Source organism: Notolepis coatsorum (assembly GCF_963971535.1).
Source record: "Notolepis coatsorum genome assembly, chromosome: 3".
Lineage (NCBI taxonomy): Eukaryota > Metazoa > Chordata > Actinopteri > Aulopiformes > Paralepididae > Notolepis > Notolepis coatsorum.
In genome coordinates, this window is record NC_140167.1 from 102,009,318 (window position 1) to 102,029,109 (window position 19,792).

Below are 19,792 nucleotides of genomic sequence, written 5' to 3' on the forward strand. Positions count from 1 at the left end.
GTCCTAAGGCTAATATTAAGCCAACCTTGCTTGTTAAGCTATGACTTCGGTTCCACTCACTGTTCATTTCATATTGAAAAGGTCTGTCCTTCCTTTCTTGCTAAAAATTACTCTGAGACAATTACATGCACCAAGGAACACTTGAATCTCTCAAGCAGTTTGGATTTGGACCAGGCCTGAAAAGGACCATAATGGGCCTGTTTTCAGTGGGTCCCCCACATGACAAGAGTAGTCATATGTTTTAACCCTTTCACTGCTGCACTTCCGAATGGTTAACCCTTTCACTGCGACAACACAGACGATTAACCCTTTCACTGCCACACGACAAAGGGTTAACCCTTTCACTACCACACTACAGAAAGGTTAACCGTTTGGTAGTGCAGCAGTGAAAGGGTTAATGACCCCGAGTCCCAGAGCGATAAAAATCAATTTCTCACTTGGGTCCACGGCTGGAAAAGTTTAAAGACTCCTCGTGTGTGTACACCAAAGATAACATGTCTGAATCCAGCTGAGACCAGTCTGATCCTGCTGTTGTTATGGATGGGGACCATGGCAACCGTATGCTACTGAGCGCGGGCAGATGACAGTCACAGGACTTGTGTTAGCCCTAAGTTACTAATTATGACTAATAGCACAACTACTACAAGTACTAATGTTAACTAAAGTAATATTAGTCCTGATTAGTTATTTATAGAGCCACCCCCCCTCCCCGTAGCCGATTAGCCAAATCAACAATTGAATCATTGTGTTGTGTTAAAGGATAACTCCACTTTTTTTTTAAATTAGCTTATTTAACATCTTCCCTGGAGTTAGACAAGAAGATGCATACCTTTTTTGTCTCTGTGCGTGCATTTTAGCTTTGGGAATAGACGCTCCGTTAGCATAGCTTAGCTTCATCACTGGAAGTGGGGGAGGACAGTAGCCTTACAGTGCCTTACAGTGTATTGCAAGGTCTGACATTGACCAAACTTGATATGCATGACCTTGGTGGGCTCTAGGTCAACTCCTGAAAAGGGGGTCAATGTCAGACCTTGCAATCAAAAGTTAGGGGCGCACTGAAATTATGGCAAGGGTTATTAGCCCCCTAACTTTTGATTGCAAGGTCTGACATTGACCCCCTTTTCAGGAGTTGACCTAGAGCCCACCAAGGTCATGCATATCAAGTTTGGTCAATGTCAGACCTTGCAATACACTGTAAGGCACTGTAAGGCTACTGTCCTCCCCCACTTCCAGTGATGAAGCTAAGCTATGCTAACGGAGCGTCTATTCCCAAAGCTAAAATGCACGCACAGAGACAAAAAAGGTATGCATCTTCTTGTCTAACTCCAGGGAAGATGTTAAATAAGCTAATTTAAAAAAAAAGTGGAGTTATCCTTTAATACTTTGATCGCCGGGGTTAAATTCATAATTTACCATCCCTCGCCAGCCCTATTTAACATGGAGAAGTTCCCCTTCTTTGCAGGGCTATAACTTTTTAAATTGTATTGCTAAATTGACATTACTATGGCCCATTCAACGTCCTATATCTATTGTTCAGGGTGTAGCAACGTTATACTTTTTCATTCACATATTCATACTAAAATACGGTCTAAAGTATAAGTATGTTTTTATCGTTTTCTGCAGCTTTCTCCAGAACTTGATTTATAGCCCCAAATGCATTATATTGATGATGAAATACAGTTTGATAGGAATCTGTGCGAGATAAAAAATGTCAACTGGACGTGCTTCTAGGAGTTACTAAGTATGATCTGATGTTGACCGGATGGGCAGGGGGTCGTTTATAATTCCGTGGGCAACGTTATATCATTCATCTAGTGTGGGTGATATGATCATTAGAGCAGTTAGTAAAGAACACGTTGAAAAATAACGCTGGATCTTACCGTATCTTCCTCGCGCCGTTGGACGATGAGCGTGGAACTGAAATATTCCTATTATGGGATGTAGAAATATCCGATCCATTTCCAGGTTGTATAATAGTATATACGTCCAAATCATGTTGTTTATCGAGTTATTTGCAACCGATCGACATCCAGTGTGTCAAGATGGAGTCCTGCTAACGATAGCGAGTGCCCGGACGAAATATGGGTGAGCACCACTTCATCCGCATCACTTTACAAAATTATGTAGATGAAACAATAGCAATACCTTGTCTTATAGGGACTGCTACCTTATTATTTCTGTGTCGCAGATGATATCACTGGTGGCCATATTCAAACAAATTTACTCTCAATAACTGTCAAATTAAATGAATGTATGCAGAACAGTTCAGTTTTTGCGTGTGAGATTATGTGCAAAATAAATGCATTGTTTTTTGGTGAAGTGCCCCTTTAAGGTCTTGTGGTCCACAACAGCCAATCCATCCTCCTCCACATCCACAGCACAGGCCAATCCACCATTAAATCACTGTTAAGCAAAAACAGTCGGGTGAGACTCCAAAAAAAAGGTACTCTCTCCCCAAGGAGGTGAAAGTCGCCAAACAACTCAAATTAGTCAGCTGACAAGTTACATAACATCCGGAGTGATCTCTACACTTCTCCATTTTCAGTTCATCACCAAAGAAAATAGCATCAACGACAGCTTTATTTGTTTGGGATCACACCGGGCCACGCGCACACAGTTACACTTAATCCATTTTCAATCTTCAAAAAGTTGGGTTTTGGTGGGGCAGAGCAAATCCCCACACAGCCGCATGCCACCCTTTTTTCCCTGATGGCACAATGAAAGGAAAAGAAGACACTTCTTACTCATCATCGCCGATACCGATTCTGAACACTGCTATTGTCTGATAGCACCAATCTGGTCCGTTACTTTTACTGAACAATAAAGATTGAGACAATGTCAGTTGTCATTGGACAAAGGAACCATTTTCACCAGGAGTAAACAACCTTCTATTTTAGGGGGGGGGGGGGGGGGTGGGGGGTTACCTGGGATTTTAGTATTGGGTACGTTTTGCAACCGATAGGAACAGGGCAGACAGATTGGGGGGCAGTGGCTCAAGTAAAAAAGGGCACTCGCCCCCCCCCCCCCGACACACACTATTCACACCCCCATGTTGCCACCGCCATCCATAATCATAATCCAATTTTTTGTGGATACTACTACTATAGATTTACCTCTTTATATTTGATAGAATTTCTATTGAAAATAAAGAAAAGTTTGTATACAATTAACACCAGTCAAAATGGCACTTTTTGTACATTCACACGATATATAGTATCTGTGCATCCCAGCCTACATACAGTGTTGGAGTACTACTACATTTTGCTGATATCCTATAGCCTATTATTATCATCATCACGAAACATATGGTCTATTATAAGGTTGTGTGACGTATTGTACAACAAAAAAATTCTTTACGAGTGACTTATTACTCGACTGATGACATAGATTTTAAATTATTAAGTGACGAAATTCATTCATCCATTCCCAAGTCCCCCCCCCCCCCCCCCCCCCCCCCCCCACGGCCCCGGGTTAGTTTTTGTTTTAGAAGTCCTACAGAGGCTATTTGAATATGAAGAGAGTCTTAGCCAGCGACGTGGACAATACACAATGGGGGCAATATCCTCCATAAGCTCGGGAGCGCGGAGGAGGGGCTCCGGGGAGCTGGGTCACAGTGTGTCTACTCTCTGCAACTTGCAAATTCAGTGAACCTCTCTCTACATTAAGAGCCACTGAAGTCGCACAAAGGAGCGGCTCCAAATTAAGGGGCACAAAGACACCACTGTGAGAGTTTTCAGAGGGGAAATTAATGAGCGTCGATATACATTCTCACACGGCCAGTGTTCCCTCTGTCTCCCGGTCCCTCAGCTGCTCTGTTTGCAAATCAACAGGTTTTTCTGGGGTGGAAGTTCTCCCCGAAAACGTTGCGGTGAGGAGGCCGGGGAAAGCGAGGCTATGCACTATGCAATGTGAGACTCAACAGGTACTGTACTGTCACCTCAACAGGTACTGTACTGTCACCTCAACAGGTACTGTACTGTCACCTCAACAGGTACTGTCACCTCAACAGGTACTGTCACCTCAACAGGTACTGTACTGTCACCTCAACAGGTACTGTCACCTCAACAGGTACTGTACTGTCACCTCAACAGGTACTGTCACCTCAACAGGTACTGTACTGTCACCTCAACAGGTACTGTCACCTCAACAGGTACTGTACTGTCACCTCAACAGGTACTGTACTGTCACCTCAACAGGTACTGTCACCTCAACAGGTACTGTCACCTCAACAGGTACTGTCACCTCAACAGGTACTGTACTGTCACCTCAACAGGTACTGTCACCTCAACAGGTACTGTCACCTCAACAGGTACTGTCACCTCAACAGGTACTGTCACCTCAACAGGTACTGTACTGTCACCTCAGCAGGTACTGTCACCTCATCAGGTACTGTCACCTCAACAGGTACTGTACTGTCACCTCATCAGGTACTGTCACCTCAACAGGTACTGTACTGTCACCTCAACAGGTACTGTCACCTCAACAGGTACTGTACTGTCACCTCAACAGGTACTGTACTGTCACCTCAGCAGGTACTGTCACCTCATCAGGTACTGTCACCTCAACAGGTACTGTACTGTCACCTCAACAGGTACTGTCACCTCAACAGGTACTGTCACCTCAACAGGTACTGTCACCTCAACAGGTACTGTACTGTCACCTCATCAGGTACTGTCACCTCAACAGGTACTGTACTGTCACCTCAACAGGTACTGTCACCTCAACAGGTACTGTACTGTCACCTCAACAGGTACTGTCACCTCAACAGGTACTGTCACCTCAACAGGTACTGTCACCTCAACAGGTACTGTCACCTCAACAGGTACTGTACTGTCACCTCAACAGGTACTGTACTGTCACCTCAACAGGTACTGTACTGTCACCTCAACAGGTACTGTACTGTCACCTCAACAGGTACTGTACTGTCACCTCAACAGGTACTGTCACCTCAACAGGTACTGTCACCTCAACAGGTACTGTCACCTCAACAGGTACTGTACTGTCACCTCAACAGGTACTGTCACCTCAACAGGTACTGTCACCTCAACAGGTACTGTACTGTCACCTCAACAGGTACTGTCACCTCAACAGGTACTGTACTGTCACCTCAACAGGTACTGTCACCTCAACAGGTACTGTACTGTCACCTCAACAGGTACTGTCACCTCAACAGGTACTGTACTGTCACCTCAACAGGTACTGTACTGTCACCTCAACAGGTACTGTCACCTCAACAGGTACTGTCACCTCAACAGGTACTGTCACCTCAACAGGTACTGTACTGTCACCTCAACAGGTACTGTCACCTCAACAGGTACTGTCACCTCAACAGGTACTGTCACCTCAACAGGTACTGTCACCTCAACAGGTACTGTACTGTCACCTCAGCAGGTACTGTCACCTCATCAGGTACTGTCACCTCAACAGGTACTGTACTGTCACCTCAACAGGTACTGTCACCTCAACAGGTACTGTACTGTCACCTCAACAGGTACTGTACTGTCACCTCAACAGGTACTGTACTGTCACCTCAGCAGGTACTGTCACCTCATCAGGTACTGTCACCTCAACAGGTACTGTACTGTCACCTCAACAGGTACTGTCACCTCAACAGGTACTGTCACCTCAACAGGTACTGTCACCTCAACAGGTACTGTCACCTCAACAGGTACTGTCACCTCAACAGGTACTGTACTGTCACCTCAACAGGTACTGTCACCTCAACAGGTACTGTACTGTCACCTCAACAGGTACTGTACTGTCACCTCAACAGGTACTGTACTGTCACCTCAACAGGTACTGTACTGTCACCTCAACAGGTACTGTACTGTCACCTCAACAGGTACTGTCACCTCAACAGGTACTGTCACCTCAACAGGTACTGTCACCTCAACAGGTACTGTACTGTCACCTCAACAGGTACTGTACTGTCACCTCAACAGGTACTGTCACCTCAACAGGTACTGTCACCTCAACAGGTACTGTCACCTCAACAGGTACTGTACTGTCACCTCAACAGGTACTGTACTGTCACCTCAACAGGTACTGTCACCTCAACAGGTACTGTCACCTCAACAGGTACTGTCACCTCAGCAGGTAACGGAACGTAGGCCAAGTGCGTCCACATTTTCATAGGATTCTATCACATTTTCATAACAATAGCACCCTGCGCCGTTTTCATTGAGGTTTCTTACAAATTAACGATGCTTTATCTTGTCCTTTATATGCCGATTATCATTAGAATCTTAAATTGTACCATATGTCCCCCTTTAGACAACATATGTAATGCTACCAGCGCACTTTTGTTAAGATAATTAGTTGGCCATTCGCGGTCGCTATACCGAGGTTGCAGTAATAGTTTAACGCTGTTCAGATCACGTCGGAGAATATAGACCCATCCCAGTGACCTGCGACCTGTGCTAACGCTCTTGGGAAATGCAGTGTTGTAGTTCTCAACATTTTCAGCCTTTAATTTTAAACCAATGCTGCCATCTACTGACAACAAAAAAGTGTTGTCTAATCGTCACCTTGAGAGCTACTTCCGTATACAGCGCCGCCCCAAACCCATTCTAGAGATTCCCACTTTTTGCTGGGAGTGGGGCGTGGCCGTATTTGGTCCCAGACAATAAGAGTGGCTGCAATTGGTCACCGTGACGTTACTGTACTGTCACCTCAACAGGTACTGTCACCTCAACAGGTACTGTCACCTCAACAGGTACTGTACTGTCACCTCAACAGGTACTGTCACCTCAACAGGTACTGTACTGTCACCTCAACAGGTACTGTACTGTCACCTCAACAGGTACTGTCACCTCAACAGGTACTGTACTGTCACCTCAACAGGTACTGTACTGTCACCTCAACAGGTACTGTCACCTCAGCAGGTACTGTCACCTCAACAGGTACTGTACTGTCACCTCAACAGGTACTGTCACCTCAACAGGTACTGTACTGTCACCTCAACAGGTACTGTACTGTCACCTCAACAGGTACTGTCACCTCAGCAGGTACTGTCACCTCAACAGGTACTGTACTGTCACCTCAACAGGTACTGTCACCTCAACAGGTACTGTCACCTCAACAGGTACTGTACTGTCACCTCAACAGGTACTGTACTGTCACCTCAACAGGTACTGTACTGTCACCTCAACAGGTACTGTCACCTCAACAGGTACTGTCACCTCAACAGGTACTGTCACCTCAACAGGTACTGTCACCTCAACAGGTACTGTACTGTCACCTCAACAGGTACTGTCACCTCAACAGGTACTGTCACCTCAACAGGTACTGTCACCTCAACAGGTACTGTACTGTCACCTCAACAGGTACTGTCACCTCAACAGGTACTGTACTGTCACCTCAACAGGTACTGTACTGTCACCTCAACAGGTACTGTCACCTCAGCAGGTACTGTCACCTCAACAGGTACTGTACTGTCACCTCAACAGGTACTGTCACCTCAACAGGTACTGTACTGTCACCTCAACATGTACTGTACTGTCACCTCAACAGGTACTGTCACCTCAGCAGGTACTGTCACCTCAACAGGTACTGTACTGTCACCTCAACAGGTACTGTCACCTCAACAGGTACTGTCACCTCAACAGGTACTGTACTGTCACCTCAACAGGTACTGTACTGTCACCTCAACAGGTACTGTCACCTCAACAGGTACTGTCACCTCAACAGGTACTGTCACCTCAACAGGTACTGTACTGTCACCTCAACAGGTACTGTACTGTCACCTCAACAGGTACTGTCACCTCAACAGGTACTGTCACCTCAACAGGTACCGTCACCTCAACAGGTACTGTCACCTCAACAGGTACTGTACTGTCACCTCAACAGGTACTGTCACCTCAACAGGTACTGTACTGTCACCTCAACAGGTACTGTACTGTCACCTCAACAGGTACTGTCACCTCAGCAGGTACTGTCACCTCAACAGGTACTGTACTGTCACCTCAACAGGTACTGTCACCTCAACAGGTACTGTACTGTCACCTCAACAGGTACTGTCACCTCAGCAGGTACTGTCACCTCAACAGGTACTGTACTGTCACCTCAACAGGTACTGTCACCTCAGCAGGTACTGTCACCTCAACAGGTACTGTACTGTCACCTCAACAGGTACTGTCACCTCAACAGGTACTGTCACCTCAACAGGTACTGTACTGTCACCTCAACAGGTACTGTACTGTCACCTCAACAGGTACTGTCACCTCAACAGGTACTGTCACCTCAACAGGTACTGTCACCTCAACAGGTACTGTACTGTCACCTCAACAGGTACTGTCACCTCAACAGGTACTGTCACCTCAACAGGTACCGTCACCTCAACAGGTACTGTCACCTCAACAGGTACTGTACTGTCACCTCAACAGGTACTGTCACCTCAACAGGTACTGTACTGTCACCTCAACAGGTACTGTACTGTCACCTCAACAGGTACTGTCACCTCAACAGGTACTGTACTGTCACCTCAACAGGTACTGTCACCTCAACAGGTACTGTCACCTCAACAGGTACTGTACTGTCACCTCAACAGGTACTGTCACCTCAACAGGTACTGTACTGTCACCTCAACAGGTACTGTCACCTCAACAGGTACTGTCACCTCAACAGGTACTGTACTGTCACCTCAGCAGGTACTGTCACCTCAGCAGGTACTGTACTGTCACCTCAACAGGTACTGTACTGTCACCTCAACAGGTACTGTCACCTCAGCAGGTACTGTCACCTCAACAGGTACTGTCACCTCAACAGGTACTGTACTGTCACCTCAACAGGTACCGTCACCTCAACAGGTACTGTCACCTCAACAGGTACTGTCACCTCAACAGGTACTGTCACCTCAACAGGTACTGTACTGTCACCTCAACAGGTACTGTCACCTCACAACATCCGTGTCCCTTCACACAAGGTCGGATGAGAATATAGCGTCTCCATTGTCATCCCCAATGCTTCCATGTCTTGTTTGATATTATATTATAGTATAGTTATATAGAGTCGATCCACCTCTTCACCCACCGCTGGTCTTGATAGTATAAAACTGAGTTCTTTGGATTGATATGATGAGCCAGGAGACGAAGGTGAAGTCAATCGATGGTATTTATTGACACAGGAACACAGAGAACGAGGAACAGTCCTGGAGACCACAGCCCTCCATGGATGGGGGCTGTGTGGCTCCAGAATGATGACACAATCATGGCTTAAATACTATGTGGGTTCCAAATTTAGCGAGCCACTGGTTAAAAATGATGATCAGACAGGCTTGGTCGTATATGGTAGTAGTCTAAGGATGAATCTGGTTTTGCTCCTCATAGTATAAACCTGGCCTGTGCCTGGATACAGCCATGCATTATAGGTCACACAGGTCAAAGTATTCTGGGTTCCTGGCCGGCGTCGTCACTCGACCCATTACTGGCACATTCCAGAGATCTATGCACTCGTGGTGAGGAGCTGGATATAAAATATTAGACATTAAATTAACTGAAAATACCTATCAGTCTGCCTTGCTTTCTCAGTGGATGCATCTTCTTCCCTTCTCAGCACGTGACCAGACCATCTTATGCTGGACCTCCCCCTCGCCTTCACTTCAACTCCACGGGCCACTGCCGCCATCCGTTTCACCATCCGTGTCGATCCCTTGCGCAAAACCCACCCCCAATATAGTAAAACTGTAAACCAACCATGCGCTCCCTTACCCATGCAATAATTCTAGGAACCCTCCTTGTCATATAAACCCTTGAATATGTGTGGTGTAAATAAGAGCAGTTGGGAGCGAACCGCCTTCCCATCTGGCAGACAGCCCTACGACGACTGGCCTCGGCGCTGCCAGGAATCTCTAAGAAGCCACTAAACATACGCAGCAGCATAGTACCTCGCTGCTCCCCAGGCATCGCCGGGGAGGGAGCCCAGATGGGCCCTGACACTTCAGAGAGTGAGTCAGGGTCCCGAGGACAACATGGGATCTATTCTCAAGACAACCCCCCCCCCCCCCCCAACCCCGGTACATACAATCTGTGATTACAATAGTTGTTCATTGCACAGTGGTTCCTCAACTAGTTAACCCTTATAGTAGCGCATTGTACCTCATCCCATTTCTGCTTTGCACTATATAGTACTGTACATTAGTACACTGCATAGTATTGTATATCATATGGTAACTCAGTTACGTCTATTCTGCATCGAACATTGTACATATGTCTATACCGAACACTGTGACCTCATTTTCTACTTCTAAATTACATGCTATACTATGTTATTTGATACTATCTTGTCTATAGCACAGTCTCTGGAGCGTAACAGTAAGAAGCATTTTGTATGAAAGTATTCTGTACTTCTGTATGACAACTATTAAAGAAACTTGAACTTGAACTTGAAACTAGATAAGATTAATTTGATAATCACAAAAATACAGAATACTGTTTCACGTGTAAGACAGTGATCACATACTGTACACATCTACAAACTGTTGAGGATTTTAAATGACCCAATAAAGCCCACAGGCTTTTTTATTTGACATGATCTCATTTTGGAATTGTAGAACTCTGCCAGAAGCCATTGTTACATTCACATACACATACATAGAATGTTGAGTTCTCTCAATTCTAATTACACCACTTTCCTCATACACCTCAATTTTGTTTTTGTTACAGTCCATGTCTGTGAAGCCACCACATCCCATGACCAGATATATTAGACAACAGTGTTCCCCTGTGTAAGTTGTTCTTTGTCCAATGCCCTCTGAGAATGTATCATACCCCTTGTATCATATCCCTTGTATCATATCCCTTGTTTATGCCCATCCAACACCCCCCCCCCCCCCCCCAACCCAATCAGTGGAGGAAAAACTGCCCTAGCATATGAGATACAGTATGCATTAATGGGAGCATAACATTCTGTAGCAATATTGTCTGTTGCATTCCCTTGCCTGGAGATGTTATTTATCAGCAACAACATCCATGATCATCATAACCATCATAATAGGATAGTGTTAATAAAATACAAAAATACAAACACAAAAATAAACAGCATTACTATCAACAGCAACTTATGGTTTTTTCCAAGCCGAACTTTATCAAAACCACGCACAAAACAATCATCATGACTTGGGAGACACCTGGACTTCACTGAATCAAACAACCAACCAAAACAATAACACATTGATTAACGTTTCGGAACAATAGAACAATGGAACACTCCAGTCATTATTCAGCAAACGTTTGGCTAATCAAAAAGCGAGCAATGACCCGCTGAGATAACGGTAACGCCAGCCATCGGAGCGCAGTCGATGTGTTCCTGCTGCCTGACTGTGCAGAGTTGCGGCTGACAGTAAAGGAAATCCTTATAGACTTATCTCTCTAATCGCTTTCCACGAGTTGCTCGCTCCATATACACCACACTGACTTACATGGAACCGGGTCACGCAGAATAGCTCCACTGGCTCCACTGGGCCACTGCGGCATCATCTAGAATTCACTAGTACTGAGCAGTCGGCGCACTGATGCAAAAGCAAGTCAAAAATGACATTGGAGAGCTCTATAATATGCTCTAATTTAGTTGTCATGGCGAGTTAATTGTCTACGGATCAACAAGACCACTTTGTTTCTAGAAGTAAAACTCACCCATTTTCTTTTTCCTCTTTTTCCTCTTTTTTTTTTTGCAGTTGTTCCAAATGTCTTTCGAAGTTTGGGATCCGATGAATAAGTTGAGCCCGGGCAGCAGCCACGCAGGGAGGGAGGGATGTTGCGCGTGCGTCCGGGAGATACAGAACGACCAGGCTAGTCCACAGGGCTCGAGCGCTGCGTCCCCTCTTTGGAGACAGACCGAGTGACGTCACAAGTTAGGGGATTAGCATGATGACTGATCGGAGGACAGTGGTTGTGCTTTGCTTTGCTTTGCTTGCCCCCGGGCCCCCTTTCATCATCGCCCCTCATCGACGGGGACACTGAGAAAAAGTCACTGGCCATTCAACTCGTGAGCTCTTTATCTTTTTAACACTTGTCCGGCCCTGTTGTTGTGCAGCACGCACCTCTGTTAGTTGCAGATAAAAAGAGCCAGTGGTCTAAATGGTCCTGTTCATGGTTGTTCATGGACCCAAGTTAAGATATTCCTTCTGTTATCTATGACGAGTTGCCCATATTTAATTTCCTTTTTTTTCTTCTTTTTTTCTTTAAAGAATAACGGTAATCAATTAAAGTACATAGGTGGAAATTAACTACATTTACTCAAGTGCTACTCGTTTGAAGTTATATAGTTCCTATAGTTATATAGGCCTATTTTATTTCCAAAAAACATTTTGTGTTCTTCTTCAATCAATCAATCATCTTATTACCACCCACATCAAGCAAGCCGGTTTTCTGCATTTACCACCTGAAGTCAGTGATCCAAGTGTTAATGGCTATTTGCACTCGACAGGAAAACAATGGCAGACAGACCAAGGGGTCGCTGCGGTGTCGTACTAAATGTGCCTTTACTATAGTTAATCCAATAATAAAACTTTCACAAAACGGCTAAATGACAGAAGAACAAAATAAATTGTGGCTTCGATCAGATTGAGTTAATATCTCTCGCCATGACAACATCCCCTCCAAATTCCTCAGAGACTCAGCAGCCGCCATCACACCAATCATCACACACATAATAAACCTCTCCATAAAACAGGGACACGTCCCCAAGGACTTCAAAATTGCGAGGGTGACCCCTCTGCACAAAAAGGGCAGCAAATTAGACCCAGGCAACTACCGCCCTGTTTCTATTCTCACCTCCATCTCGAAAGTCATGGAAAAAATAGTCTACGAACAGGTCGAAAAGTACCTAGCGGAAAAAAATCTAATCTACGAATTCCAATCTGTCTTCAGAACATCCCACTCCACTGACACATGCCTTCTCTATTTGAATGACCACATCAAACAAGAGGTGGACGCAGGCAAATACTGCGGCATGGTCATGCTGGACCTACAAAAGGCCTTTGACACGGTCAATCACTCCATTCTGATTGACAAGCTAAAAGCAATTGGTTTTGATAGTCTATCAGTGAGCTGGATGCAATCCTACCTTGAGGGGAGGGAACAGATGGTGGAGGTAAACGGTACCCTATCCCCCCCCCTCACAGTGAGCTGTGGTGTTCCACAAGGAAGCATACTAGGACCGCTACTGTTCCTAATTTATGCAAATGACATGTCGTCAGCTTGTGACTGCAACTTGTTCCTGTTTGCGGACGACTCAGCCCTGCTGGTCTCTGACAAGAACAAGTTACAGGTTGAAAAAACCCTCAGCTCGGAACTAGGCAGAATCTGCATATGGCTCGCTGATAACAAACTATCATTACACATGGGCAAAACAGAGTCCATTCTCTTCGGTTCAAATAACAAACTCAGCAAGACCGACGGCTTCTCAGTTACAGTGGGTGACAATATTGTCACAAGGAAAGATGAAATTACCTACCTGGGTTCCATCCTAGAGGCTAATCTCTCCTGTGACAAAATGGCATCCAATGTAATAAAAAAAGTCAACCAACGAACTCGATTCTTGTACCGGATCTCCTCTCTGGTAAACAAGAACACCCTGAAGACTCTGGCAGGAGCACTCATTCAGGGGTACTACGACTATGCTTGCACCTCATGGTACCAAAGCACCTCAAAGGCGCTAAAAACAAAATTACAAACATCTCAAAACAAACTGGTCAGACTACTGCTTGACCTTACTCCTAGAACCCACCTCACCCCTGCCCACTTTGACAACCTAGGATGGCTTAGAGTAGACGACAGAGTACAACAACTTGCAATGGGCCTGGTCTACAAGATACACTACACGACCAAGGTACCCATGTACATGTCAAAATACTTCCCAAAGGTCAGTGAATACCACGATCACAACACCAGAGGGAGCTCCACAAATCATGTTAAACCCAGATTCGGCTCAAATAAGGGACTAAACACGTTTCGCAATTATGCCACATCAATGTGGAACGCCCTACCCAAAGCTGTAAAGGAATGTGGATCACTACCCACTTTCAAAACCTCTCTCAAGGGACACCTACGGGAGACTGCAATTCAACACTGGCCCCTGTAAATATCCTAACCCAACCCCCTCCAATGTACAGTCATTTACCTAGTATGGTTTTGTCAATAGTTCAATGTACAATTGTGTTTGTTTGTACAGTGTCTCCTCCCCCCCCCCCTCAATGTACAGTGTTACTTGTTTATACAGTGTGCCCCCCGGCCCCCCCCCCCCCCCCCCCAACCACCTCCAATGTAAATTACCCAGTATGGTTGTCAATATCCCAATGTACCCAACCCCCCCCCACCCAACCTCCTCCAATGTACAGTTTCTACGTCAAATGTATATACTCCCTTTTCTTGACTCCTTCTGTATCACAAACAGTACTGTATTTGCAAATCTGGTATGTCATAAATGTATAGATGAAGCAGTACTGACTATCTGTATGTCATGTATGTCATATATGTCTATATGAATTGAAAATGGGGGACCCTGATGGAAACAAGACAAACGTCTTTCTCAGGTCTGCATCCCCTTAACAATTGTATGTATTGAGCCGTACTGTATTGTACCCATTCTGCAATCTGTTAAATAAAGTTTTCATTCATTCATTCATTCTCTCATTTGACCTTATCACAGATTATGGGATACATCTGTAGAAGGGTGGATTATCCCTGCTTGTGGGAGTAGTAGTACACAGACACTGGGTAGTAGGACACTATAGTATTGGACCTATATGTACCCCCGTCTTTGGCCCGGAACGTCGTTCTGGAGGGCTTGCAGCTGGAGTGGATGGGGCCCAGGATTTACTAACCTGGGGACTGGTACTCTGGTCTCCCTCGCCTTCCAAGGCGGTCAGCAGTAGCTCCCCACACACTTTCACTTCCCCCAGTACCTCCGACAGCCCTCCCACACCCAGTGACTGTCAGTTCAATAGTATTATTGGGCTTCCCTTTAAGCAGTACCCTTCCTTGACCACCTGTATAGACTCTTCAAATGCTATTCTGTAAATGGGGTGTAAGGGTTAAATAATTATGCAGTCACAATATTTACCCAGGGGTTAGAATAGCAAATGGAACCTGAAGAAACAGACACACACAATGATCCCAATTATGTCTACTTTACTGAAGCCTGGGCAGGTTATCCATTACACTGTTATTCCTTAATACATGGCACCGGGTGCTCTTGTTATCATAATGTAGGGGAAGCTCTTCCCACCATAGGCACAGAGTGCTCAATACATTAAAACACCCCGCTTGTACTAGGGGAACCCAGGCATAACATGTAGACACATTGGGAATTCAAGAACCAAATAATCAAATAACAAAATAAAACCAAGTAAATGTGGGCCCACGTTACCAAAAGAAAACCTAACCTAAGCCGGCTTAAATTGTTCGGGGTACCCCTTAGACACTGGTTGTTAGTGTTCACTTCAATGGACGTTGCTGTTGATACACGTGGTACTGTTAGTACTTAGCCAAGATGGCGGACCCACTCTTGTCACCGCTCGTCCGGGTGACAAGATGGCGTCTGCGATCCCGCGAGCACAGCCAGCCGTGCTTCTGTCGCGCGAGCTAATACTATGACTACCCTAAACACAGCTAAGCTTTGGGTCTCGACGCACCCTCCTGCTATATCGGTTACACTGCTAACGCAACATGGCTGGCTATACCACCGGTCTCTTCAGCGCCGCGCGCCCGGTAGTCTACTCAAGTCAGACGGAGCCGCTAGCAGCATACTACTATACCGCACACAGTAACTACTATAACCCGATAACGTTAGACGTTAGTCTCGTTAACTCTAGACGTTAGTCCTATGGTTCGGTTTCTCTTACTCACACACTATCGCTGATACTTCTAGGATAACCAGTCACTAGCAAGTATTTCTCATCACCCGCCGCTTGTTCCAACGGGGCTCTCCTTCGTTAACTTCTTCAACGGGGCTATTCCAAAGCACACGCCCGTTGTGGCTGTGACTGTTCACGGCCAAGTCCAACGCCGAAGAGGGCTTCCTGCTCCCCTCGCCTCCAGGTAACTCCCTCTTCCTCGTTGCTTGCTTCTCTCCACTGCTCCACCTGCCACCACTGCCACTCTGCCCCCTGCTGGCAACCTCCACTGGTCCCACTCAAGGACCGCTCCAGAAAGGGAAAAAGGGCTCAATGTTATTGTTAGTAGTCCATACTGCAGGCGGAGAAGAGTAGCACCTCACTAGCTATCCAAAGGAACACTGTTAGGCTATCCAAAGGAACACTGTAAATCACACGTTATACACACACAGGGAAAGTAACAGTTAGTTAGCACTACTGAATACTTTGTAGAATATTCAGGCTGCTACACATCTTTCTGATTTTCTTTCACAAAGATGGGGCCATCGTAGGGGGGAGAAACAATGCCAATCACCGCCGATCCAGTGAGCTGGTGTCCGGTATCCAAGGAGGCCGAGGCCCTCTGCAAACCAGTCTTTTCAAACCACGCCAAATGGGCAACTCTCAATGGGCCGGTTCATCGTCAAGCAGGGCATCGACCCAGCGAGGCAAGGAGGACAACAGCCCCCAAAAGGCAAATATTTGACAGGCCAACATTAGAGTTACAGATAGAATATCTACAATCCATGAATGAATGTTGACATTTTTATAAAAAATTTTGAAACATTTGCATGGTACTGATCAACGTTTTCCTTTTACACAAGGTTTATTTATGCCATTAATGAAAGAAGATTGTTATTCAGGCCTCAATAGACTAACGTGATCATTACTGCTCTCAGCATGTGCTCAGAAAACAATAGAACAAGTGGATCTCCAGTACACAGTAACATTTGATTGATATACTGTAGCAAAGGGTCTCTTATCAGAAATAAATCCTGAGTCCACATCCCCATTACAGAATTCCCATGAACTGTATGGGCGTTAGAAGAGCACCTCTCACAGTTTTTGCTCAAACTGTCCTGGGGCCCAATAAGAAATAACACTGCCACCTTCAGGGGCCACTTCAGACAAAATGTATACTATAATTTTCTTTTGCCATACCAGGTAACCAGCCGGGACTACGCTCCCTGGCCCTGAGTCTGAGAAAGCCTGGTTCAGGGCTTTCTGACTGTATGTATTGCATGTCTGTGTGTGAATAGGGGATCCGCATTGGAACATTCCAGCGCTGAGCCAGCCGGTACAGTAGCACAGAGCAGCTGGCGGACAGCAGGCATGCAGCTGTTAATACTAGGGTGGACCGTACAGCAACAAAACACATCAGTCAAATCCACACATCTTTTTACTTCACATTATATTCCATAAAGAAAATAATTATGAGAAACAACATATTATTTCTGCCTTCAGAAAGCTTACTAAGAAACATATATCGTTTCTGCCTTCGGATATAATTTCATCTATGTTGTTGATACTGCTATTGTGTTACATTAGGTGGTTGCCCAGACATATATGGCAGATTCTCTACATTCTCTGTAATAATCATATGTTGATTCAGACCATATTGTAATATTTGTATACATCTTTCCTATATGGGGCTACATATAATAGTGGCATTGGCACAACAACAACAACAACAACAACAACAACAACAACAACCACAACTACAACTACAACAACAACAACTACTACTTTACTACTACTACTACTACTACTACTACTACTACTACTACCGCTATACTACTACTACTACTACTACTACTACTACTACTACTACTACTACTACTACTACTACTGCTATTACCGCTATACTACTACTACTACTACTACTACTACTATTACTATACTACTGCTACTATTACTATTACTGTAACGTTTGGGGTTTTGCTACCTCAGGGAGCAAAGCATTACCTGGTGGTAATTTACCTATCTGCCCTAATTGCATTAATTGGCACCTGGTGTGTCTAGTTAAGGTGGCTTTATATGCTCTTCCGTGTTACCGTAACACTGTCAGTCGCTCGCCAAACTGTCCGTGAGTAATACCTACCTGTGTAAGCTTTATCGCTCCTTGCCACGGAGGATAAGTAAGTTCGCTATGTGTTCTTAGTGTCGTGTAATTTTGATTGCCTTTTGAATTCCTTATTGAAAGTGTATCTTACTGCATATCTGCATATATGCAGTAAGATACACACATACATCGTTTGACATGTTTATTATTTAACGTGTTTCGGAGACCTTGTTTTCTCCCCTTTATTTTCCCTGGTTTATTGTGTAGACTAGGCCTACATTGTTTGTTATTATGATTATTTAGCGTGTTTTGGAGACTTACTTTCTCCCCTTTATTTTGTCCACTGATGCGTATCATTGAGCTACTTGAACTAAAGGAGCAGTGCTCAAATTCGAAAATCAATATCTGTCACTCGTTGTGTCTGTTCTGCACTGCACCTCAGATTCAGATTCAGATTACTTGATTCACCATATTGTATATACAAATGGAACGTGATTCGACATTACAGTGCATAATTTTTTTTCACAAATAAGAATAACATAATAATAAATAAATAAATAGTTATAAAGTGCAAAACAGGACAGAACAGTGAGACAACGATAAGACAATAAAGTGCAGTGGTTGGGGACATGTATACAGTGCAGCACAAAGTTCAAGTCCAAAAGTCCAGCCCTAGCAGCTCGCCATAGAGGGGGGGTGGAGCAGGGGGACACCTGACTCGTTTACCAGGTGAGCTGCTGAGGGGAAGAAACTGGTCTATCGGACCTACTGTAAGTGTCTTGGGCAGCCGTAGCCGCCTGCCGTGGGGGAGCATGGTGAAAAGGTTATGACCCGGGTGAGCGGGGTCTGCCATGATCTTCCTCGCCCTCCTCAATGCCCTGGTGGAGTGTAGGGACTCGAAGGAGGGAAGGGAGCAGCCGATCAACCAGGTGATGATGGAGAGGGTGAGGATGGACTGGATGATGGCGGTGTAAAACTGGACCATCATGGTCCTCGGCAGCCTGAGCTTCCTCAGTTGACGTAGAAAGAACATCCTCTTCCGGGCCTTTTTATTGAGAGCGATGGTATTCAGCTCCCATTTTAGATCCTGGGAGAGTGTCATGCCGAGGAGGCAGCAGGGCCAGTGGCGGCCGGCCGATAGAGGGCGCTGGGGCGCTGGCCCCCCTGGTGAAGAGAGAAGGAGAAGAATTGATTTTAGATTTTTGGACCACTAAAAATAAACTAAACATGTTTAAAATGAATAATAATTACAAATTGTAAGTATGTTTGTGTTTCAAATGCACAATAATGTTAATATATCAAATATAAATCATTGTTTTGTGCGTAATTCACATGATGTCACTCTCTCTCCTGATAGAGAGTATACCTCCAAAGCTGGGCGCATATACGTAACGCACACACTGTGAGCATCACTGTATCCTCGCAGCCAATGTAAATAGGTCAAGCAAATACATTTCACCTATCAGGGTCTTCAAATATGATGTCTTGGGGCGCATTTTCTAGCGCTCGAAGCAAGCTCTGCGCCACTGTACTCGTCACGTCGTCAGTCATCAGACAGAAAAGAATGCTTGGAGGAGGAGCCAGTAGTATTTTCATTTCAGATCATGAGTTAGCTTAGCTAGGCTCGTGGTTCGGTAATAAGAAGTGTATTCTCAGGAGTTGGAGAGATCATCACGAGATACTGTACATTCAGACAGTGTTGGATCTAACAAATTGATTTATATGGACACACACTTTATCATGGAAAGTTCAAGCCCGGACCACAAAAGCTTCTCAAAGGGTTAACGCAGCGGCTCGAGGCTCGTTCCAACAAAACAACAAGTGAGTCTAACAATATGTACTGTTCTGTAGAATAGAAT

General features: G+C 45.1%; 1 protein-coding gene across 1 annotated transcript in view; it reads right to left on the bottom strand.

The window, feature by feature from the left end:
• Positions 1–11,781, bottom strand: part of gpm6bb (glycoprotein M6Bb) — a 130,467-nt gene extending 118,686 nt beyond the window's left edge. Inside the window, exon 1 of the mRNA XM_084311583.1 lies at positions 11,631–11,781. Coding sequence (XP_084167709.1) covers positions 11,631–11,634 — 4 coding nt within the window. The 5' untranslated portion in view covers positions 11,635–11,781. The remainder of the gene's footprint in view (positions 1–11,630) is intronic.
• Positions 11,782–19,792: the final 8,011 nt, after the last annotated feature.